At 44.5% G+C, this 25,381-nt stretch overlaps 1 protein-coding gene across 1 annotated transcript in view; it reads right to left on the bottom strand.

Annotated features, from left to right (window-relative positions):
- ddhd1b (DDHD domain containing 1b) overlaps window positions 1-25,381 on the bottom strand; it is a 77,396-nt gene that overhangs the window by 30,817 nt on the left and 21,198 nt on the right. The window contains 1 exon segment of the mRNA XM_054617968.1: window positions 4,763-4,835. Coding sequence (XP_054473943.1) covers window positions 4,763-4,835 — 73 coding nt within the window.

The raw sequence follows: 25,381 nt of genomic DNA, 5'->3' as shown, positions 1-25,381 counted from the left end.
TTTGAATAAATTGGTTTTAAATCACAGGGTTTGTTTGACAAAGGCTTTTATAGTCTGAATCATTGGGTTTGAATTTAGATAGTTTATGTATGAATACGAGGGTTTTTTGTAGGAATCAAACGGCCTGTTGTATGAATCAGCAGGTTTGAATCGGAGGATGTGTGGTATAAATCAGAAAGTTCATAGTTTGAATAAGTGGGTTTGAATCAGAGTTTGTTGTACAAATCCGACGGTTTCTAGTTTGAATCAATAGGTTCTATTTCATCCTTACTGACCGCAAGAGGCAGTGCTTAACACTGAATATCTTCCATCTCATGCACACGCAGGTCAAGTCTTTATATCAACAAAGTCACGTGTGACCTCGGATGACCCCAGCCGGGTATAAATTCCGGTGTCATCCCGAAATGAGTCCTTTTTCATCTTCTCGCTTACGCAGGCAATCTACTATGGTAGCATCAGCCTAAGCAAAGATTCAATTAAGATTTCTCGAGCTTGTCGCTTGTAGCCTTGTGACCACTGGTCGGAGTTGCAGATCTCTAGCCCTCAGACGGACGCTCCTATCTTTGGTCATCACCAGTGTGATATGACCAACTTCATTTGTGAAGCATCAATCGGTGAGATCGATTTACATTGTTCTCTATTACATCAGATTTACTGTTTGTTTAGTCTCAACGGTTGGCAGAGCGCTCTCGCTCAAGCTAATTGAGTAGCGTGCTAACGAGAGCGTGTCCACTTGGCGTTTGCTAGATTGACATTGTAACGTGTTAGTGAAGAGAGTGTTCCCGCTCCCCTCTCACTGTAGAGTTAGACACTGTTGCGTCCGGCTTTCACAGTTAACAGAGTGTCCTCGCTCAGGCTAACCTGGTGGGACGCTAGTCCTAAGACATTATTGATATTGTGTTCATTGACTAATTGTAACATTACTGCTCTCACAATTAGCAGAGTACTCTTGCTAAGGCTAACTGGAGGGCACGCTAATTTAACAGCTCCCGCAATAGTGAGTAGAGTGTCCTCGCTCCCCTTTCACTGACGGACTGTTCTCTGACCTGTTTCCACAGTAGCAGAGTGCTCCAGCTCGGGCTAACTGGTGGGACACCAATATTTGCAGCAACTGTGTTAGTGAAAAGAGTGTTCTCGCTCCCCTCTCATTGTATAAAGTGTTCCCTGCCTGTTTTCTTCACAGTCAGCAGACTGCTCCCGCTCAGACTGACTTTAGCATCAACTAGAGTCGTGGCTATGTTTAACTCTCCCGGCTGTAAGACCTGTATGGCTCCTCTTCAGCCTGAAAACGACCACAACCTTTGCCCCTCTTGTCTTGGCCTCGAGCATTTGAGGGAGGGCCTCTCAGAGGACCCGTGCATGAACTGCAGCATTATGCCTCGTGCAGTAAGGGCTGCTAGGCTGGCCGAGGTGGAACACCTGATGGGTGACGTTGACCTTCCCCTGTCAGGGCAGTTAAATCCAGCCCAACCTACCCAGTTTAAATGTCGGCCCTCTGAGGCTGCAGGGGCTCCCTCCAAGAGGGCTAAGTCCGGCATGCTGTCTTCTAGAGTGGATCTGCAGACCGCTGAGCTAGCCCAAATGAAGTTGCTTCTACTTCCCACTCTGGTGCAGGGATGGCTGAGGAGCCGGCTCAACCACAGGTGGATTTCACTGGCAGGTGGATTCACTGGCAGCGTCAGCCAATCTCTTTTCTGAGTACAGTGAAGAGCAGCCCTCACATGCTTCTAGGCCTGGTTCCCATTCTTCAGCTCATAGATCGTCAGATGGTGTACAAGACAGCTCCATGGGGTCTGTCATTCGCGTGGCACTGGCACGCCTGCAGCTGGATATACAGCAGCCGGAACCCTTCACCTGCTAGTGCCTTCTTCAGGCGTGTTCCTGCAACCACCACCTTTAGTGTTTCTCCCTCCGAAAATATCTGAGGGAGTTGCATGCATGCTGGAGGGACACCAAGGCTCTCTTCCATCCTACATCGGATGGCCAAACCCTGGCAGCCATGCAGGATGCGGCAAAATTTGGCTTTGACCGTATGCCAGCCATTGAGCCAGCTAATGCTTCCCTCATAGTTTCCCCTGAGGGGACTCTAAGGCCTGATGCCAGGTGCCCTCGCCTCCAATGTCGGGCCACAGATGACATGCTTTCCAGGGCTTATGACATAGCGGCGCCCTCTCAGTTTCTCTGCACAGACTCTGTTGCAAGCTTCAATTCCGACACCGGCCCCCAGCTGACAGCCGGGTCAAAATGACCATCATCCGAGACCCGGCAAAAGCCCAAGCCCTATGCCAGGAGCTAGCCGCGCCTGGCCAAAGGTGCAATCGAGATGGTAGACCCCCTGTCACAGCCTGGGGGGTTCTACTCAACCTAATTTCTTGTAAAAAAGATAGGTGGCGGTGCACCCAGTCCTGGATCTGAGGGGACTCAACAAGTTCATTTCACATGTTGAGCACAGCAGAAGTGCTTCATGCTGTTTCCAGAGGAGAGTGGTTCACGTCTGTCGACTTGGAGGATGCCTATTTCCATATTCCCATTGTGTCACCACAGACAGTTTCTCTGTTTTGCCTTTCAAGGCTGTCACTTTCAGTTCAGGGTGCTTCCTTTTGGACTCTCCCTCTCCCCACGAGTGTTCACAAGGTGCGTTGCGGCTGCCCTCCCCCCTGCAACCACAGGGCATGAAGATACTGCCGTACCTGGATGATTGGCTGATTTGTGCGCCATCCCAACTTCAGGCGGCACAGGACACGGCTTGCCTTCTCTCTCACGTGGCCCAGCTGGGCCCTCAGGGTGAACATGGAAAAGAGCTTTCTGAGCCCCTTTCAGCGCATAACCTTCATTGGTGTGGCCCTGGATGCAGTCACTATGAGGGCCTGTCCATTGCTCCAGTGTGTGGATGACATCCTCCACAACCTTCCCTCTTTCTACGCCCCTTGGGCAAATTGACAGCTGCCTCAGCTGTAGTTCCCTTGGGCTTGCTGTCACTGTGCCCCCCCCAGATATGGCTGAACAGCCTTCACTTGGATGAAAAGTGGCACAGGCACAGGACAATAGGGGTATCACAGCAGTGCCTTCTTGCTTTATCCCCGAGGGCATATCTGTCAAAGGGTGTCCCAATGGGCTCTGTTCCATTCCGCTGGGGAGCATATCAATGTTCTAGAGCATGGAGCATATCAATGTTCTAGAGCTACAGGCCGTGCACCTAGTGCTCAAACACTTCCTTCCCTACTTGAGAGGAAAGCATGTGCTTGTCTGGTCGGACAACACCTCGACCGTGTTTCACATAAACCATCGGGGGGGCACCAAATCTGCAAAGTTGCTACGGGTGTCCCGTGCTCTTCTGACTTGGGCAGCCCCTTGCCTGACCAGCCTACGGGCAATGTATCTACCAGGGGAATGGAACCAGGTTGCTGATTTCCTCTCTCGTCACAAGCCTTCACCGGGGGAGTGGCAGCTTCATCCAAAGGAAGTACGCAGCATCTGGGGTCTCTTCGGCAGGGCAGAGGTGGATCTCTTCGCCTCAGAGATGTCGACCCACTGCCCACTCTGGTTCTTCTTGATGGAGAAGACCAGTCCTCTGGGCAAAGATGCCCTGGCTCACAAATGGCCAGAAGGTCTTCTTTATGCCTTTCCACCATTTTCCTCTGATCTTACCAATGCTTCTCAGAGTACTTCAACAGGGCCACAGACTTCTGCTGGTGCCCCCCTAATGGCCAGCCTGGCCTTGGTTCTCTGCTGCACAGACTCTGTTGCAGGACACCCTGGCGACTCCCCAACAGGAGAGACCTCCTGTCTCAGCTAGGGGGTCGGATCTGGCATCTGGATCCCAGCCGCCTTCAATTGTGGGTCTGGCCGCTGGAGGGCCCGACCCCCTGCTGATTGGCTGTATAGAACCAGTCAGAAAGACTATTCGTAATGTCAGAGCCCCATCTACCCATCTCCAGTACGAGAACAGATGGAGGTTGTTTTCTGACTGGTGTGCAGTTCAGAACAAGGACCCGGTACAGTGCCCCGTGCCTGCCATCCTTGAGTTCCAGTAAGGATGAAATAGAATGAAAGTTACAGATGTAACTACTGTTCTATGAATCCTGGATGACCGCCAGAGTTCTTGGTCACCCGGAATTTCGTGAACTCGCGAGAAGATTCCATAGGACTGATCTCAGGGATGACACCGGAATTTATACCCGGCTTTCGTTTTCGTTTGAATATCAGAATCAATTGGTTTGTTCTTTTTGCGTTCCAGACAACTTGTCAAAAATGTCCAGCCTCCTATGGGAGGTAAAACCTCAACCAAACTGTATTAAGTTAAAATAATACCTACTATCTTGCAGTAACACTTGCATGTAAATAAATGTCAGAATACAGTATTCTACTGCTCAAAAATTATTCGGGAAAATCTGGAGGCTGCACTGCTGAGAGTTCAAGTGTGTGCCCAGAAACATCAATTTGTCACAGTCAGCCATGGGTTTTGTTTACATTTGGCATTGTGCAGCTGGAACGCCTGTAGGTCAAAAGTTGGACATTTCAACTGGGTAAATTCCGACCTGAGTTGCTGGAATATGAATGAGAATGTTTGTAGTTGGGACCAGAAAGGTTTGCAGTTTGAATGAGAAAATGTGTAACTTGAATATGAACATTTGTAAGTTGACTCAGTTTTATGTTTGATTCAGAGGGATTCTTTGTTTGAACCAAATTTAGGACACATGCTGAAAATCAACTATCTTAAATGGCCGATGACAGATACAGTACAGTCAAGTGTCAACTTTACCTGGAATTTCAACGCCGGCATTGCACAAATCGAGGTGCGCAGACCCTGGAACTGATCCTCCAAGTCCCTCAACCTGGGATAATGAATAGTATAAGATAGATTAAAATGACTCCAATGCAGGTTGCATGTTTGTTGGGCAGATGTTCACACTACAAGCAACAAAACAGCCAAGCATGGCCTGCTACATTGTCGCCGTGTCACTGTTGAAGTGCTCAAGCACTCCTTTGCATAATTATATTGTTAAATATCACTGGCAACTGACTAACAGCATATTTTTAATGGAATAAAACATGTTAAAACAGAAACATATGAGGTTGACGCTTCACCTGTCGTGTCATTGGACTTCTGAAAAATGTTGAGAAAAGCGTACTTTGATTTGTAGTGCGTCAAGCCCGTCAAACAGCCACAAGTGTTCAACGTCAGTTTGTAGTTTTAGGACAGTGGCTTCAATTGAAATATAGCATTACACTGTAAGGGCAAGGCATTTGTAAACTTAAATCAAACCATATCAAATCAAATGTTATTTTATCATCAGAAAAGAGATATCCATTTGGCCTGAGGTGCTGCTCCCTTCAACCAAATACTTCAATTTTGGTGACCACGGGGAGTGAAATTCAGATGTGCAAATTAGTAAAGAGGCTGAATATATTATTAGTAGAAGGAATACATATTAAGCAAGTTGAGTCGGAACAAGCACCAGAAATGAACAATCACACCAACTCCTTTAAACCCTCTAAGCAAACTGATGAAGTTAATCGAGGAGAAAGGCTGAGGTCTCTGGTAAAATGGAGAAAAAAAAATCACCCCCTTACCTAACCACAAATACAAAACCCCAATTATTGATACACATAGCCATAGCTTTCAGAAAAAAACCTGATTACATTGAGTGACATGTGAATGACATTATTAGCCAAACTATTAATCTGAGATCAAGCATACTGTTTTCAATCAAATTAAAAGCTGATTCGGATGAACATTTCTATCTTTACTACATGATGAAACATTTTAACGCAAAGTAAAAGGGGTAACACTCTACTGTACATACATGAAAATTGTTTTGTGGTTTTGGTGAGGTGTCTGCCTCACTGCATTCACCGATTAAAGCAAATCTAGTTGCTCTTTGACTGAGAACCACGAGATAAACCATGAACTTAGAATCTTTGGGTGGACACAAACATGGATTTACACATTTGACGTGTCATCTCTGATGTTGTTAAAGTGATTTGGTGTATGCGACACAAAATGATCTCATCTCAGTCCCACCCTATCTCAGGTGTATGGATAGTCCATTAGTGTTCAGCACAAACTAACTTAATTAGTTTTCTGTAATTGTTAAACATGGTGTAAGGCTGTGGTGTTCCTCCGATGTCTTACACTGTGCAACACCTCACAATCTATACCCAATTTTATTTGCATCTACTCCTACAGTTATACCATCCTATATATATATACAGCTCTGGAAAAATGTAAACATTTATCCAAAATTTCAAATAAAAATATTGTCATTTAGAGCATTTATTGGCAGAAAATGACAACTGGTCAAATAACAAAAATGATGCAGTGTTTTCAGATCTGGAATAATGCAAAGAAAAAGTTCATATTCATTTTTAAACAACACAATACTGATGTTTTAATTAAGGAAGAGTTCAGAAATCAATATTTGGTGGAATAACCTTGATTTACAATCACAGCTTTCAGTAAAAGTAGTAGTAGTAGTATTAGTAGAAGTTGTAGTAGTAGTATTATTAGTAGTAGTAGTAATAGTAGTAGTAGTAGTTGATGAAGAAGTTGTAGTAGTAGGAGACACACACACACACACACACTGCGTGTCTGCCTGCCTGCATGCTTGTGTGTGTGTGTCACTAGTTGCCATGGTGATTGGAGCACCTGGGTGTAGAGGCAGACTGATTAAAAGTTTGGAGTGGACATAGCTGTGTCCCAATCCAGCGGCTGTAGCCCAAGGAGGACGCAGCCTTCGCGGTCTACGTCGACCGGGTCCTTTGAATACCGCGAAGGCTGGACCGAGCGGTCCCCAAAATGAGACGGTCGGGTCCACAAATGATTTCTTGTTCGCGTCACCAGCTTTTAGCGCCCCCACCCTTTTGCCGCTCCCGTCTCCTAGCAACCAGCTGCGGTTGTCATAAAAGAGCTTAATCAGCTTTCCAACAATAACTAGAACATTACGCAAGAAATTTTGACTGTGTGGCTGCTACTGCCCGAAGACGTTGCATATATTAACAGTTCTGAGACAGCTGTATCAATGGGGTTCATTTAGGGTGAGTTTGGGGTTCATTTGAAAAAAAAAGTAAGTCTAATCGCATAAATAATATTATCAACAGAGATTGAAAAAGAGAGAGAGTGAAAGAGAGAGAGGGTGAGTGAGAGAGAGAGTGAAAGAGAGAGAGAAGGTGAGTGAGTGAGAGAGAAAGAGAGAGAGAGGGAGAGAGTGAAAGAGAGAGAGAGAGAAAGGGAGAGAGAGTGAGTGAGTTAGTGAGTGAGAAAGAGAGAGAGAAATAGAGAAATACACACACACACACACTCTGTCAATCAAATGACCAAGTTCATGAAGGCTGCCTTTCTCACAGTTAAATCCCAATAAACAATCTTATATGTCAGCCATTTTGTCCTGCTTAACCAAAGCTATCACCATGCTAGCATCAAAATCCCTACACTGCGCCTCCTCTCCAAGACTTCAGTTGGTTGGTTTAATTAAATATAATGTGGAGCCATGTTTAAAGCTATGTTTGTATGTGTTGTATGTGTTGAATGTGCTTAAAATGTGACCATGAGGGTTAGTTTGGGGTACTTTTGAAAAAATATTTGAGTCCAATCGCCAAAATAATATCATCAATAGAGAGAAAAGACTCTGCCCATCGCGTTGATATATTTGTTATGTTTGTGGTATTTGAAATGTGACCACGAGATCACTTGAGAATGAAGAGCTATCACTCCTCATCTCTGTTTCTGAGATTCATAGGTCACACGCACACACACAGGCACTGCGTGCATGCGCTCATGCTTCTGTGCGTGTCACTGGTTGCCATGGTGAGGGAGCACCTGGGTGAACTAATTAAGAGAGGGGAGAGCAGACACTGATTTTGAACAAAACTAGCTGTCAAACTCTTACCTACAATCGTAAAACCATAATTCCAATGGAAAACATATTGTTATCTTCTGAAAGCTAAGACTCTGACGAACGCAGAGATGTGTTTTTTATGTTTGTTGTTTTAAAAAATGTGAGCTTCAGAGCAGGTTAGAAAACTGGTACCATCTGCTTTCTTTGAGAAATTGTCGTCAGAATTAACATGGAGTCTAATGGAGCAGTTGGTTGGAGTTCATGTTGCTTTCAGGCACATGGAGTCAAATGTGTAAGACTGTTGGATTCCATAGTGTTATGGCTGCGACTAGGACAAGTTTATCTACAATTTGAACCAAAAAATAATGCCTGAAGAGTGAAAATTGTGGGAATTCTGGCAATTTTAAAATATTTTTTTCACAAGATTTTGAAGCTCCTCTCACTCTAACTATGACATCACATGCTCTAAGTCTGAACATTCCATCCAATACACACCCATTGTAAAATCTGAAAAAGGCATACATTTTCCTGAAACTTAAACTCTGATGTCATGAAATCTGTGCTAGCTATCAAAATGCCCATTTTAGTCCAGAGTTTTGTTTAAGTTTTAAACCTTGAATCATTTTTTTACGTTAAAGTATGACGAGTCAGTCTGGGCCCAAAGTTGAGTGTTTGTAAGGTCTCTCCACGCACAAAACGCATTTATCTCTATGGGGAAATTTCGCGCCGTTTTTTCCCAGTTCCCGTGGAAACCGCTAGCCGAATCTCGGAGAGCAGTCATAGCACACGATTCCCGACCAGGCCGCACGTTTTGATGTATCTTTGATGCATGTGCTTGCAACCCTGTAGCGGGAGTTACGCGGTAAACTTTTGTACGGAAGAAGGAGCATAAGAAGAAGAATATTAAGCCCGCAGGATTATATACTTTGTGCTTTACAGCCTTGTTGCTACACAGCCACACAGAATGACAAAAACCCTCCTTAAAAATAAAGCTCTTTATTCATAGATTGCCATTAAAATATACACTGGGTACACATAAAGCAAAAAGTAGCAAAGCCATAACTTATATTTAAACTGTCCAGATCATGTGCTCCATCAGCTAAGGGTTTCTTGTTGTCTTAATTTGTGTCAGATGCAGATAAAGCTCTCAAGTCAGTGGTCATCTCGAGGCGTCTTCCCCTCTGATGGTTTCTCATACTGTGAGGAGAGTCTGCTGGGTTCAGGAGCACCTCATCAGACAGGAGCTTCAGGACTGATCATCAGGTCACTCAGATCACCTGTCAAACATGCAGATTCACTGTTATATTATACTATTATGTAATAACATCAAGGTGTATGACAGCAAGTGTGACAGGAGGAAAGTTATAGTTTACTACAACATCAACATCTTACATGTGAAGTTATGGCAACAGCAACAAACAAACAAACGATAAATCATTTTTATCAAGTATGGAGGAAGAAATTAATAACACAGCATTTGACTAAGTGTGTAACTGGTGTGGGCTGCACGGTGGTGTAGTGGTTAGCACTGTCGCCTCACAGCAAGAGGGGCCGGGATTCATTTCCCGGGCTAGACGGCCTTCTGTGTGGAGTTTGCATGTTCTCCCCGTGTTGGCATGGGTTCTCTCCGGGTTCTCCGGCTTCCTCCCACAGTCCAAAGACATGCAGCTATGGTTCATTGAAGACTCTAAATTGCCCATAGGTGTGGATGTGAGCGTGAATGGTTGTCTGTCTATATATGTCTGCCCTGCGACAGACTGGCGACCTGTCCAGGGTGTACCCTGCCTTCGCCCATTGACAGCTGAGATCGGCTCCAGCACCCCTGCGACCCTTAACTGGATAAGCAGGTTACGGAAAATGAATTAATTAATGTAACTGGTGTGTAAACCAAAAGCTCGTAAACTCATTATAAAGTGCAATAGAGACAGAGGGAGACTCAGTGAGACCGTGACCGGAGAGACAGAGGACTGCTGACAGTATTTTAATATGTATGTTACACTGGAACTGCTATGGTGCTGCTACAGTGAGTCACTAATATTACAGTGTGTCTGTGAATCATACACTTTTACGTATTTTTTTGCCTGAGACAACATTAAACTAAAGCACGTATTCAAATTTCAAGATCTTTAAATCGGTTTAGACGTGGCCGAGCAGCACCGCTAAGACGCTTACAGACTTTACTAATAATTTGAGAATGATTGTAATTTTATGGCCAAGAAAGGTTCGCACATACAAGGAATGTGTCTCAGTGAATTGCTGCATACCAATAAACACAGTTCATAAGCCTAAAGACATTATTTAAATTTGATTATTTTAGCTGGTGTATCTTTAAGGGAGCTGAGCTTCCCCGTACCACCGTCTAATTGTATAGCTCTTTTTTACTCTTTCGACCACTCAAAGCGCTTTAAAACTACATGTCATCATTGATCCATTCACACACTGAGGGCAGTGGCTACATTGCAAGGTGCCACCTGCCCATCATAATCTATCTAAGCACTCACACACCGATGGCACAGCCTTCGGGAGCAATTTGGGGTTAAGTGTCTTGTCCAAGGGCACATTTGGGGCGACTGTTGACCCGAAGGTAGAGGGAGTCATCCCTCAATCAGTAGACCGGTGGTAAAAACAACAGTTACCCACATCCAACCCACTACTGTCATTATTTCACTGGCTTCATAAGAGACATTATGTCCACAAGTCTCTCTATATATTACCTAAGGTTACTATATTACTCCAGCCTGTGGACAAACAATGGAAGCTAGCCGCATTAGCAGTGCAGCATGCTAATGTTACCGGGAAAACAGTCTGCTGAATACACAGTAACAAAAATATCATAAACATGGCAAAACTTACAGCTCCAAGTTTGAAGTTGGGTCACAGACAGCAGGTACAGATCCTTCCAGAGCTTCAGAAGAGATTTTAATTTTCCTCGTTGAGAAAGAGTTTTCCTGTTGTTGTGAGGAAATTTCAGGAAATACCTAAAATACTTCAAAATAAAGTTAATCCACTGGTAGTTTACATTCTCAGGTGAAGGAAGTAAGTTACATGAAGACCTTTAAGAAGACTTGTTGTGGGGTCAACTAGCTGAAGATGGTTCTGCTGAACCACCAGGAAACCCATATATGGCTTGGGACTTCGAATGACGTACAAACAGGACCCTATTACTGATCAGCTGGTTTTACACAGGTTTTCAGATAAATGGATTGAGGAAAAGAGAGAGACTGTGTTTTTTTCTGACACTCTTGGGACACACATTCATGCTAAAAAGCCATGAAAAAGAGATCTTTAATAGTGCAACTTGATAAAGGAAATTAGCAGAAGGTAAGAGCACACCAACATCAACTGGTTTCAGGTGGAATACAAAAGAAATAGCTTATGATTTGATTTGATTTGATTTGATTTAAATTTATTTCGAACATGTAAAAGAAAACAAAAAATATATATCATACACAAATTATTGATGTTAAACAAAATAGAAAGCATAATTCGATACATAAATGATAAATACTTGATAATTGTAACATGTTCGAAAAGGGGTGGGAAGAAGTTTACACTTATTTAATCCCATCCCTTCTCCGTAATTCATTGAAATTAACATTCCTTAGTCATAATAATTATTAACATTTTCATTTATTAATAAATATATATATATATATATATATATATATATATATATATATATATATATATATATACTATTCCGTAACGTATCCAAACATATATATTATTATTATTATTATTATTTCTTTTTTTTTTTTTTTTCTTTTTATCTTTTTTTTTTTTTTTTTTTTAAATAAAATGTGTAACTTATATGTTCATATCAGATATATACTATAATTTCTTACACATTTGTCAAAAAAAAAAAAAAAAAATTAATAAATAAATTAACAAAATAAACAAAAAAAAAAAAAAAAAAACATTCATGAAAATATATAGATATTATCTCACTATTGATAAGTTTTTGTATCCAAACAATATTTTTCATTCAGAAAGAAAATAAATACAAAAAAATAAAGAATAAATAACAAACTAAATAACTAAACAATTAACACCCAAAGAGAATCAAACACCTTCATCCTTGTACCCTGTGAGAATCATTTCCTTTAACCTTGTTTTGAATAGTTTTATGTTAGGACATTGTTTGAGCTCTTCTTTTAACCCATTCCACAATTTTACTCCACAGACAGAAATACAAAAACTTTTTCTGGTTGTACGCACCTTTTTCATTTTAAAATTAAACAATCCCCGTAAAAAATAACTCCCTTCTCTTTGCGTGAACATTTTTTGAATATTTGCCGGTAGTTTGTTATTTTTTGCTTTAAACATTAACTGTGCTGTTTGAAATTCAACCAGATCTGGTAATTTGAGTATTTTTGACTGCATGAATAATGAGTTTGAATGATCCCTATACCCAACATTGAAAATGGTCCGTATTGCTCTTTTCTGCAGAATAAAAAGTGAATGTAATGTACTTTTGTAATTATTGCCCCAAACCTCTACACAGTAACTTAAATAAGGTGAAACCAGTGAACAATAGAGGATTTGTAACGACTTATGATCCAGAACCTGTTTAGCTTTATATAATACTGCAATACTTCTTGACAACTTCGAGTGTATATGTTTTACGTGAGATTTCCAGTTTAATTTCTCATCAATTGTTACCCCAAGGAATTTTATTTGACTAACTCGTTCAATGTCTAAGCCATTAATCTGTATCTTTATTTGTTCATTTGTTCTGCCGTTTCCAAATAACATAAATTTTGTTTTGCTCAAGTTTAACGATAATTTATTATTATCTAACCATAATTTTAATTTACTAATTTCAAAATTGATCGCCTCTACTAATTGATATAAATCATCACCTGAAAAAAATATATTTGTATCGTCAGCAAACAGAACAAGCTTCAACACATTCGATACATTACATATATCATTTATGTAAAGAATAAACAATTTTGGGCCCAACACTGACCCCTGTGGGACACCGCAAGCAATGTCCAAACACGCAGAGGAACAATCACCAAGTGTCACAAATTGATATCTGTCACTCAAATAACTCCTCACCCAGTTGCCCACTATACCCCTGATGCCGTAACGTTCCAGTTTTTTTATTAATATGTCATGATTTATTGTGTCAAATGCTTTTTTTAGATCTAGGAATATCCCTATTGATTGTTGTTTTTTGTCCATAGAATTTGTGATTTCTTCAACTGATTCTAATAAGGCCATTGATGTAGATCTATTTGCTCTGAATCCGTATTGATTATCAGTGAGCAGTTTGTGTTTATCTATGAAATTGTCCAGTCGATTATTGAATAGTTTTTCAAGAATTTTGGAGAATTGTGGCAGTAACGAGACCGGTCTGTAATTTGTGAAGTGGTGTTTGTTTCCAGATTTGTACAAAGGTATGACTTTAGCTAACCATGACCAGACCATACCAATCAGACAAATAAAAATAAAAGTGTGCAATGGAGATTTACAGATCTTATGTGTTCTTCCAGGGCTTGTGACATATCACCCAGTGACCACCATGACTACATACTTTATCATATTGACCATGCAGAAAATGTGAAGAAACCCTATGTTGTACTTCTAAGTAAAGAGAGAGAGATTTTATGTGCCTTACACAGAGTTCAAGGACAGGAAAAGTTAAGGTGACTCAACAGTCTCCAGTGTATAAAACACTGGCTTCTCCTCTGTCCATTGCTCATTTGAGCATCTCCTTGATTTGACTGAGTCCAGCTGCAGATGCTTGAATTGAATTGAGTGAAAGCTAAAAGTTGACTTTGTGTTTATTTCTTCAAGAAAGAAAACATTTAAATGCAACTGATAGCTCAATTTTATCCATACCTCACATTGGTTCTACACTAGATTATTTAGTTGCATATAACTTGGAGACTTCAAGAACCATAGTCTTTTGAGTTCACCTTTTCCACAACCGGCCATTTATGGATGTCCATTTGCTTTTATTCGATTTAATCCAGTAGAGGCCAGTGTCCCTTTAACAAGCTCAGCGTCCACTAAGAGATGGGCCTGACTTGCTGGTTGTAGGGTCATTGGCTTAAGGATAGTCAGAGTCATAGATGTAATTTCAGAACGAAACCTGTAGACAGCCAGGATGCAACAGGCTGAATTTTAACCTCAAGGTTGTTCTTGTTAAATCGGTTACTCCCGCTGTCAGGGGGTAAACATGCGTTGTCAGCCGAGGCGGTGGCAGACCATCGAGCTAGCTTAGCGGAGATGCTCGAAGTTCGAGTTGTTGTTGTCGGCTGTTTCTTTGAGTTGCTCATTACGCTACAGCACTCTTTTAAATATATAGCTGTTAAGTGCAAAAATGTGAATTGGTCAAAAAAGTGCTGTCAGCTTGTTAGATCTGGTAAGTAAATGAAAAAGTCAGTCCTAAAAATGTATATATTATCATAAAAGAAGGTTACTGACTATAAGTATAGTTACAAGTGCAGCACTTCAAACAAGCACATACAACGGGGCCCTATTGCCAAAGAGAAGGACACAAGCCATATATTAAGACAAGGAAGAAGAGATAATATAATCAACATCACTTATGACCCACTAAAAGTGTGTGGGAGTGTCTGTATCTAAAGAGACTGCTTTTATTTTCTCTTCTCTTCTTATTTTGCTGGGGTCTGCTTTTCTGTACATCAGCAAAGACAATTTAGGCTCCACGTGGGTGTGCGACCATACAACCAATTAGTAGGGAATGAAGCCTGTGGTCATGCCAAGTCAAGCACTGACGCTTGTTTACGACCCTAGGTGTACCGAGATCGTCCATATGATGACTAAAAACGCCTTTTGAGCCATATTACAGGGACCATAAAAGCCTACATTGTTAGATTGTTAGATTTGACCATGCTTGATATTTTTTACTGAAGCAAAAAATAAAAAACAGTGGATCAGTTTATCTAAAATACCACACACACCCACAACTACACACACACACTAGTGCTGGCTGCACTAGTTACCCGTTAGGGGCTGCTGACATCAGAGTGTGAAGTAAATTGGTAATAAAGTACTTTAATGATTGGTCTCCTTACTTATAATAACATACATATACGGGTCAATTACATGACGTCCATATTTCTAGGTCCGAGCCCATTATTTCCTTTTAGAATAATTGTATCAATTCATATCATTTCATTTAATAGAAGCTAATGAGTTTGAAAACATTTTCAGTACATTCAAATAATATATACGTTTTGGCATCTCAAACCCTGAAAATGGGGGGCTGTCCTAGCAAATGAACAGACTAAAAAAAAACTGTAAACAAATTGTATTTTAATGATTATAAATTAAAACTTAATGCAATGGCATGATTTTATTGTTGCAATCTTTCAAATGAACCAAATTTTACAAATACTTATAGTTCAAAGCAATTTAGACAATTTAAAAACTTTTGTCCAACAATTTGCATGCTTCAAATGCCAGGGTGGCACAACTGTAAATATGTGACTTTTATTTCAAAGTGGCCCTATTATGCTTTTCCACTTTTCCCCTCTTCTTCAGTGTGTTATATATACAATATATACAGTGGGTACGGAAAGTATTCAGACCCCTTTAAATTTTTCACTTTGTTTCATTGCAGCCATTTGCTAAAATCGAAAAAGTTCATTTTTTTCGCATTAATGTACACTCAGCAACCCATCTTGACAGAAAAAAACAGAAATGTAGAAATTTTTGCAAATTTATTAAAAAAGAAAAACTGAAATATCACATGGTCATAAGTATTCAGACCCTTTGCTGTGACACTCATATTTAACTCACATGCTGTCCATTTCTTCTGATCCTCCTTGAGATGGTTCTACTACTTCATTGGAGTCCAGCTGTGTTTAATTAAACTTGATTAGGAAAGGCACACACCTGTCTATATAAGACCTTACAGCTCACAGTGCATGTCAGAACAAATGAGAATCATGAGGTCGAAGGAACTGCCCAAGGAGCTCAGAGACAGAATTGTGGCAAGGCACAGATCTGGCCAAGGTTACAAAAGAATTTCTGCAGCACTCAAGGTTCCTAAGAGCACAGTGGCCTCCATAATCCTTAAATGGAAGAAGTATGGGATGACCAGAACTCTTCCTAGACCTGGCCGTCCAGCCAAACTGAGCAATCGTGGGAGAAGAGCCTTGGTGAGAGAGGTAAAGAAGAAGTGTCGGTAACAACCCAAGTAGTCTGTGACCATTCTTGACTGGCCCAGCCAGAGCCCTGACCTAAACCCAATTGAGCATCTCTGGAGAGACCTGAAAATGGCTGTCCACCAATGTTCACCATCCAACCTGACAGAACTGGAGAGGATCTGCAAGGAAGAATGGCAGAGGATCCCCAAATCCAGGTGTGAGACACTTGTTGCATCATTCCCAAGAAGACTCATGGCTGTACTAGCTCAAAAGGGTGCTTCTACTCAATACTGAGCAAAGGGTCTGAATACTTATGACCATGTGATATTTCAGTTTTTCTTTTTTAATAAATTTGCAAAAATTTCTACATTTCTGTTTTTTTCTGTCAAGATGGGTTGCTGAGTGTACATTAATGAGAAAAAAAAATGAACTTTTTCGATTTTAGCAAATGGCTGCAATGAAACAAAGAGTGAAAAATTTAAAGGGGTCTGAATACTTTCCGTACCCACTGTATATACAGCGGGTAAAATAAGTATTGAACACGTCACCATCTTTCTCAGTAAATATATTTCTAAAGGTGCTATTGACATGAAATTTTCACCAGGTGTCGGTAACAACCCAAGTAATCCATACATACAAAGAAAACCAAACAAATAAGTTCCGAAATTAAGTTATGTGTAATAAAATGGAATGACACTGGGAAAAAGTATTGAACACGCTTACTGAAACCAAAAGCCTTTGTTGGTAATGATAGCTTCAAGATGCCTCCTGTATGGAGAAACAAGTCGCATGCATTGCTCAGGTGTGATTTTGGCCCATTCTTCCACACAAACAGTCTTCAAATCTTGAAGGTTCCGTGGGCCTCTTCTATGAACTCTGATCTTTAGTTATTTCCATAGATTTTCTATTGGATTCAAGTCAGGTGATTGGCTGGGCCATTCTAGCAGCTTTATTTTCTTTCTCTGAAACCAATTGAGAGTTTCCTTGGCTGTATGTTTGGGATCATTGTCTTGCTGAAATGTCCACCCTCGTTTCATCTTCTTCATCCTGGTAGATAGCAGCAGATTTTTATCAAGAATGTCTTGGTACATTTTTCCATTCATCCTTCCTTCAATTATATGAAGTTTGCCAGTGCCGTATGCTGAAAAACAGCCCCACACCATTATGTTCCCACCTCCAAACTTCACTGTTGGTATTGTGTTTTTGGGGTGATGTGCAGTACCATTTGACACAAACGTGTGTATTATGGCATCCAAAGAGTTTAATTATGGTCTCATCTGACCAGACTATATTCTCCCAGTATTTCACAAGCTTGTCTAAATGTTGTGCAGCAAATTTTAAACGAGCTTCAACATGCTTTTTCTTCAGCAATGGAGTCTTGCGTGGTGAGTGTGCATACAGGCCACGGCGGTTGAGTGCATTACTTATTGTTTTCTTTGAAACAATTGTACCTGCTAATTCCAGGTCTTTCTGAAGCTATCCACAAGTGGTCCTTGGCTCTTGGACAACTCTTCTGATAAATCTTCACTCCTCTGTCAGAAATCTTGCGAGGAGCACCTGGTCATGGCCGGTTTATGGTGAAATGATGTTCTTTCCACTTCCGGATTATGGCCCCAACAGTGCTCACTGGAACATTCAGAAGTTTAGAAATCCTTCTGTAACCAATGCCATCAGTATGTTTTGCAACAATAAGGTTGCGAAGGTCTTGAGAGATTTCTTTGCTTTTACCCATCATGAGATGTTTCTTGTGTGACACCTTGGTAATGAGACACCTTTTTATAGGCCATCAATTGGGACTGAACCAGCTGATATTAATTTGCACTGACAAGGGGCAGGATTGCTTTCTAATTACTGATAGATTTCAGCTGGTTTCTAAGCTTTCCATGCCTTTTTGCACCTCCCTTTCTTCATGTGTTCAATACTTTTTCCCTGTGTCATTCCATTTTATTACACAACTTAATTTCGGAGCTTATTTGTTTGGTTTTGTATGTATGGATTACTTTGGTTGTTACCGACATCTGGTGAAAATTCCATGTCAATAGCACCTTTAGAAATATATTTATTGAGAAAAATGGTGACGTGTTATTTTACCCGCTGTGTATATATATATTATTTTACATGTATAAGGTCCTAAGAGTGTAAAACCTGAAGTCCACGCCTAAAAGGATTTACCCTCCCCCTCAGAAACACTGCTCCTGAGCTGCCTGAAACGGCTCCATAGAATTCTCTCCTTCACTTCAGAAACTTTATGAGATCATAATGTTACGGAAGTGATGTAAAACTGCTTCTGGCTAGTTTGGCCCGCTCTCAAACAACAAAAGAGAAAGACGGAGCTGATGCTCCGGAGGAAGAGTTTTTTGAAATGTGAAACATTGACCAATCACAATAGAGCGGGCTAGCTCACCAATCAGAGCAGACTTTGCTGTAAAGCCTTGTGCAACAGCACAAAGTATATAATCCTGCCGGCTTAATTCTGTGTGGCTGTGTAGCAACAGCACAAAGTATATAATCCTGCGGGTTTATTCTGTGTGGCTGTGTAGCAACAAGGCTGTAAAGCCTTGTGCAACAGCACAAGGTATATAATCCTGCGGGCTTAATCTTCTTCTTCTTCTCCTTCTTCCGTACAAAAGTTTGCTGCGTAACTCCCGCCGCAGCGTTGCAAGCACATGCGTCAAAAATACATCAAAACGTGTGGCCTGGTCGGGAATCGAGTGCTATGTCTCTTCTCAGAGATTCGCCCAGCGGTTTCCACGGGAACGGGGAAAAATTTCCCCATAGAGATGAATGCGTTTTGGGCGTGGAGAGAGTTTAAAAACACTCAACTTTGGCACAGACTGACTCGTCATACTTTAACGGAAAAAAAAAAATTAGAGGTTTAAAACGTGAACAAAACTCTGGACTATATTGGGCCAAATGGGCATTTTGATAGCTAGCACAGATTTCATGACATCAGAGTTTAAGTTTCAGGAAAATTTAAGCCTTTTTCAGATTTTATAAATGGTGTGTATTGGATGGAATGTTCAGACTTAGAGCACGTAGAATTCCCCCAATTTTCACTCTTCAGGCATAATTTTTTTGGTCAAATTGTAGATAAACTTGTCCTAGTCGCAGCCATAACACTATGGAATCCAACAGTCTTACACATTTGACTCTATGTGCCTGAAAGCAACATGAACTCCAACCAACTGCTCCATTAGACTCCATGTTAATTCTGACTACAATTTCTCAAAATCCTCTTAAAGAAAGCTTCTGCATACTTTCAGCTACAGACACAATTTGAACTTTAAAAAGTTGAGAAACCTCCAACTATTAAGCTGATGATTCAGCACTTTAATATCTTTTAAACTTTTTAGCATTTACACAGTTTAACTTTTTAACTTTTTTCAGACCGTTTCAGAGTTTATAATGGGTGTGTATTGCACGGAATGTTCAGACCTAGAGTGCATGATGTCATCGCCAGAGTGGAGAGAGATAGAAAAATATTCTGTAATTTTTCCAAACAACTTGCTCTCATTCCCAAAATTTTCCCTCCTAATACAATTTTCTTCTGATCAAACCGTAGGAAATGTTGTGCTGGTCGTAGACATGTGTCTATGGAATCCAACAGACTTACACATTTGATTCTGTGAGCCTGAAAGCGACATGAACTCCAACCAACTGCTCCATTAGACTCAATGTTAAATCTGAAGACAATTTTCTCAAAGAAAGCAGAAAGTACAAGTTTTCTAATCTGCTCTGAAGCTCACATTTTTTAAAACAACAAACATAAAAAGTACATCTCTGCGTTTGTCAGAGTCTTGGCTTTCAGAAGATAACAATATGTTGTCCATTGGAATTATGGTTTTACAATTGTAGGTAGGAGTTTGACAGCTAGTTTTGTTCAAAATCAGTGTCTGCTCTCACCTCTCTTAATTAGTCCACCCAGGTGCTCCCTCACCATGGCAACCAGTGACACACACACACAGAAGCATGAGTACACGCACGCAGTGTGTGTGCGTGACCTATAATTCTCAAAAGCAGTGATGAGAGGAGTGATAGCTCTTCATTCTCAAGTGATCTCGTGGTTCTTTAATGAAAGATAGCAGTGAAATGACAATAACCAAACATGTCATGAGCAGCTAAAGGTGCTGGTATGTTTACATCTAAATAGTCATTAACTTCCGGTTCCGTTATGTGTAACAACATAAGAGGTCCGTAGTGCAATATTCCCTATCTCCCCCTGAGCCTTTAACACTCTAACACAAAGGCTGATTAAAACAACAAAACAGCACCAAACGAATGGTTGGACGCACTATGCGCCACAAAACGAGCGGAAGGCCCAACATGAACACAATGCCCACAGAACCCATCAAAGACTACCCCATAGCAAAGTCCTTATGCCAGGCAGGCACACCGGCCCTCCTGGTGGACCGGCGCAAGTCTGTCGCCGGCGGCACATCGGGTGGCGGTGGGAGAGGGGCCATAGGGGCCACAAAGCCCGGCGGTGGCGTACGAAGGACGCCCTGGGCCGGCACCACTGGCACGATAGGGGTGGGCTGCATCCCGCGCCGGGGAGAGCCTGCAGGTGGCAGTGCCGGTGGTGGAGCGGGCCCTGACTCCGTCACAGGCCTCACCGGGCCGCTCACAAGACCAGGCAGCCGCGGCGTTGCACTAAGTGCTGGTACAGCGACACGAGACGCCAGATCGTCATAGATCGATCGAGGCGGGGCCGGTCGCTGTGGACCGGGTAGAACTTGCGCAGGAATCTTCGGTTCCGTATTGAGATCCTGCCCGACCCGTCAATCTTGATCACGTACTGATCGTGCTGGCGCACCTCAACGACACTGCCCGTCCTGTCCCACTTGTTAGGGTGAGGTCCCGTCTGGTTCTGTACGCGGACGAAGTCCCCCACCTCGAGAGGAGGGAGGCGTTTGGTGTGCTCCGCCCAAGCGTCAGCTGTGCGGATGTGGCGTTTGCGGAGGGCCTCCTCCCTTGCCGTCAGCGTCTCACGCCATGTTACGTGCGGCCTGTACCTCCCGGGTGGAATCGGGATGAAGTCGCGGATGGGCCGGCCGAAGACACACATCGCCGGGGATAGCTTTGTGTCAGGGTCCGGCGTATTACGGTACTGGAGTATCGCCCTCTGCACAGCGTCGGTGTCGAGTTCGCCTTTCGGGCCTGTATTGTCAGTGATGAGCCGCTTCATCGTCTTCACCCCGATCTCTGCGCGGCAGTTGCTGTGGGGGAAGGCCACCGATGAGAGGCGGTGGTGTACGCCCCATCTGTGAAGGAAAGACCTGGTCTCGGCGGAGGTGAACTCTGGCCCCCCGTCCGATGCAAGCTCTTCTGGAGTCCCGTACGTGGCAAAGGCACGGCGTAGGTGGCATATGAGGTCTGCGGCGCCACCCGTCGACCTCGAGATGATTGGCCAATTTGAGTAGCGGTCAACTATCACAAGATAGTGCACACCCCTGTGCATGAAAAAGTCTGAACACACAGCCTGGAAGGGGTAAATGGCCATGACAGGCGGGGTCGGCGCGCCGCGGGCTGAGAGGGCGCCATCCGGTGGCAGTGTTCACAGTTATTCCGAGTGGCGCAGATGTCGGCCGACATGCCTGGCCAGAACACAGACGACTCCGCGCGGGCGGTCATCATGGAGACGCCTTGGTGGGCAGCGTGCAGGGCGCTCAGCACTTCGCCACGGAGTGAGGGTGGTATGACTACCCTATCCTTGTACAGGACCACCCCATCAGCTGATGTGATATCCTCGCGGTACTGGTGGAAGCCACGAATCGCCACCGGCATCCCAGCCCTTGACTCGGGAAGCTGTCTGCCGCCATCTCCTCCAACGTGCGCATATCGTCGCTGCTGCTCATGGCCCCTCTGACACGGTCCCATGTCACGGACTGCAGCGATTCAAGCCCCGCAGCGCACCAGGCCAGGTCGCCCTCCTCAACATCATCGGCCACCGGCCCTGCCCACCGTATGAGAGACAGCACATCAGCGTGTGCGCTGGGTGAGAGGTGGGTCACCATGGCGGCATTGTCGTCTGGAAGATCCATGGGCGACGGGCACGGTGTGCCGACCGGCCTGCGCGACATGGCATCTGCAGCCCTGTTCTTCATCCCGGGGACATGAATGATGCGGAAACGATAGCGCAGGGTCTTCTCCTTGAGGTTCCTGAGACGGGGGTTTGGTATGTCGTCGAGTGCTCTGTCGCCAAGGAGTTTGAGTAACGGCTTGTGGTCGACTGCCACAATCAGGTCCCTGCAGCCCAACACGAAGTAGCGCGCTTTGTCCAAGGCGTCAGCGACCGCAAGCGCCTCGCCCTCTACAGGCGCGTATCTGGACTCGGCCGCGTGTGTGAACCTGCTGCCAACCAGGGTCACCTTCCATCCATCAGCGCAGCAGAAGGGCCTGACCGGCGTGCACTGACAGTGCTTCTGGAACAGCCAGAAGCCGACGCCCTCCTTTGACCAGTCCGTTGCGAGGCATGTCGGCTTGGACTTGTCAAAGATGCGGACGCCGCGCTCGATCTCCTGGACGATCTCCTCCTTTGATTCGCGGAAAACGTTCTCTAATTCCGGAGACCACTCGAAGCGTACCCCATGCAGTAGGAGTTTCCGGAACGGTTGCATGCGTTCGGCCATACTGAAGGCATAGGCCACTTGGTTGACCAGTCCGAACCAGGACCTGACATCGGTGACGTTGCGCGGTCGTGGGAAGTCTCGGATAGCCTCCAGGTAACGGCTGCATGGCCGTACGTCAGACATGGTGATTGTGAAGCCCGCGAAGTCCACCGAGGGTTCGGCAAAGGCAAATTTTTCCGGGTTGAGGATGATTCCGTTCCTGCCACAAACGTCCAGCCATTGTGCCGCCTGGAAGTAACTCTCCTCAACTGTATCAGCCCACAGGAGTGTGTCGTCCACACACTTGGTCTTGTTGCCGATGTCCGCAACCACCTCATCATAGCGCCGTGAGTAACCGTCTCCCGACGCTATGTACCCTGTGGCGCCGAAAGGTACCGGAAGCGCCCCATGGTGTGATGAACGTCGTCTTGTGGCGGTCATCTTCATGCAGTGGGACGCTGTGGTAGCCATTCCAGGCGTCGAATACAGTCTTGCATTTCCCACTGGGCACCTGTCTCGCCTGGTGGAAGGGAGATTGCGTGTGGTGGGTCTCACGGAGCGCATGCTTGTTCAGTGCTTGGAAATCGACGGTACGTCGTGGCTTGCCGTTCTTCTTTGCGCAGATCACCATGCGGTGACACCATGTCACTGGCGTGCCAATGGGCACTTCTTCCAGCACGCCAAGACGAACGTCCTGGTCAAGGCCCGCCTTCACCTCACCTTGCCAGTGTATGGCGACTGGGATGGGGGTGTGGCAGGCGACCGGCGTTGCATTCTCATTGAGCATGAGACGAAGAGGTGGACCAGACATTCTCGGCAAGGGCTGGTGGGGACATGTATTGAATGTGCTCTGAGCGTATAGTCCAAGTAAGTGTTTCCGTAGAGCTCCCCTGTTAGCCTCCGTGGCCGGCATGGGGAGCGTGGTTGGCTTGGTCGGAGGTTCCGCACGCCGCGGGCAGTCACATGGGTCTGAGGTCGCAAGGTTGACCTCCCCGAGTGTTGGGAACCTGTCTGAGATCATGCCCAGGTCCACACAGGCTGTACGAGACAGGAATATACGGTCTGAGGTGTCAGTCACGTACGCGATCTGACGCGTCTCCAATCTCCGGGCGTCGCTGCTGTTACCAGCGAACCTGACGACGGCGGCCCGAGGATCCGTATGCCTTCATTATTCGCGGCCTTCATGGTCATGGATACAGGAATGAGGTCGTCTGTGTTCAGGCCCATCTGTTTGGCGACCTTGACGCCGATCAGGCAGCTCTGGCACCCCGTGTCAGCCATGGCAGGCAGGGTCACAGTGCGGGTGCGTTTCCGGAGGTCGAGGCCCAGTGCTTTGTAATCCTCGTTTTCAATGCTGAGTGTGAGGTGGATGTATGGCTGTGAGTTGGACGGGCGCTTCATCCACTTGTCACACATGTCATCATACAGGTGGTGAGCGAGGGGGAGTGTGCGTACCATGTCGGCGGTGCTGGTGAGTGTGCACAGCTCGCCGAAGGCGGTCGCCTGCTGTTCGTCGCACACCCCATCAGTCTCCTCCGGTGCGGGCCTAGATGACCGGCCACCCAGGCAGGCCTTGTCGAGGTGGTTTTGACGGTTGCATTTCCGGCACGTCTTGCCGTACGCGGGGCACTCGGCGCGCCTGGCACGCCACTGAGGCGTCTTGCCGTGGCCTGCCTCGCCGCAGTAGATGCACGTCCCCTCGGCCTTGACCTTGGATTGCTCCGCTCTGGCGCCCCCTCTGGCGCGGACGTCCTGCTGCTTCCCCCGTCGATATGAGCTGCTGATAGTGTCCGTGCTCTGAGGGTCAAGCAGGCGTGACGCTGAGCGCTTTCCTGACTCTTTGGCTTCGATGTACTCTATTATGTCCTTTAGTGGCATATCCTGATTCTTTTCGCCAAGCAGATCGAGCTGTATTTCTTGGTCTGCTATGCCGCGGGCGATCACATCGCGCAATATTTCCTCTGTGAAGTCGTTGACTTGGTCACACCCCTCCTTAGTGCATGTCATTTCGTATTTACACGTGCCTGCCTGCCCCTTTAAGCGAGCATGAAATGATCGGATGGGCTCTTCGTGTCCCTGTCGCATGTTAGATAGGGCCACTCGAGCTACCATTGTGTTTTCTGCACGGACAGAGAGTGCCCTTATGGCAGAGAGAACGTCCTTTTCATCACTGTCCACTAGGCTTTTGCCTGCAGCACGGGTGAGGTCTTTTCTCAGATCCTCCTCACAACACTCTAGCAGTTGTGTGACAACATCTGATCCAATTAGTTTAGTGCCCCTCTTGTACTCACCCCAGCGGGTTAGGAAGTATGACCAGGTCTCGGCTGTTCCAGCCAATGCTATGGACGGGCGCCTGAGTTTCTCCACTTTGGCGTTTGCGCGCGGTTCCCTGGGGGCTGCAGTGTGTGTGGTCGCGTGTATGTTCAGCATGGCCACCACCACCGCTACTTCCGCATGTGTAGCCACATAGTCACACTCCTCGATAGGGCAAGACACATCCATCCTTGGTTCCACAGTTTTATATTTTATTTTTTTTTGCGCTCATATCAGGTTCCCGGGCGGCGTTACTTGTAAATACACTCGCGGCCGACTCGTTCGTTTGATCGCATTTTTTTCGCGACGTCGGAGGTGTCTGCTTGGCTTCATCCAGGTGTTTGGTTATAAATAAGAACAACTTTCCATTTGTTCACTTTCTTTAATGAAAGATAGCAGTGAAATGACAATAACCAAACATGTCATGAGCAGCTAAAGGTGCTGGTATGTTTACATCTAAATAGTCATTAACTTCCGGTTCCGTTATGTGTAA

Source organism: Anoplopoma fimbria, chromosome 18 (assembly GCF_027596085.1).
Source record: "Anoplopoma fimbria isolate UVic2021 breed Golden Eagle Sablefish chromosome 18, Afim_UVic_2022, whole genome shotgun sequence".
NCBI classification, from domain to species: domain Eukaryota; kingdom Metazoa; phylum Chordata; class Actinopteri; order Perciformes; family Anoplopomatidae; genus Anoplopoma; species Anoplopoma fimbria.
The sequence above is the reverse complement of the archived record's forward strand: the minus strand, read 5'-3'. Positions and strand labels throughout refer to the sequence as shown.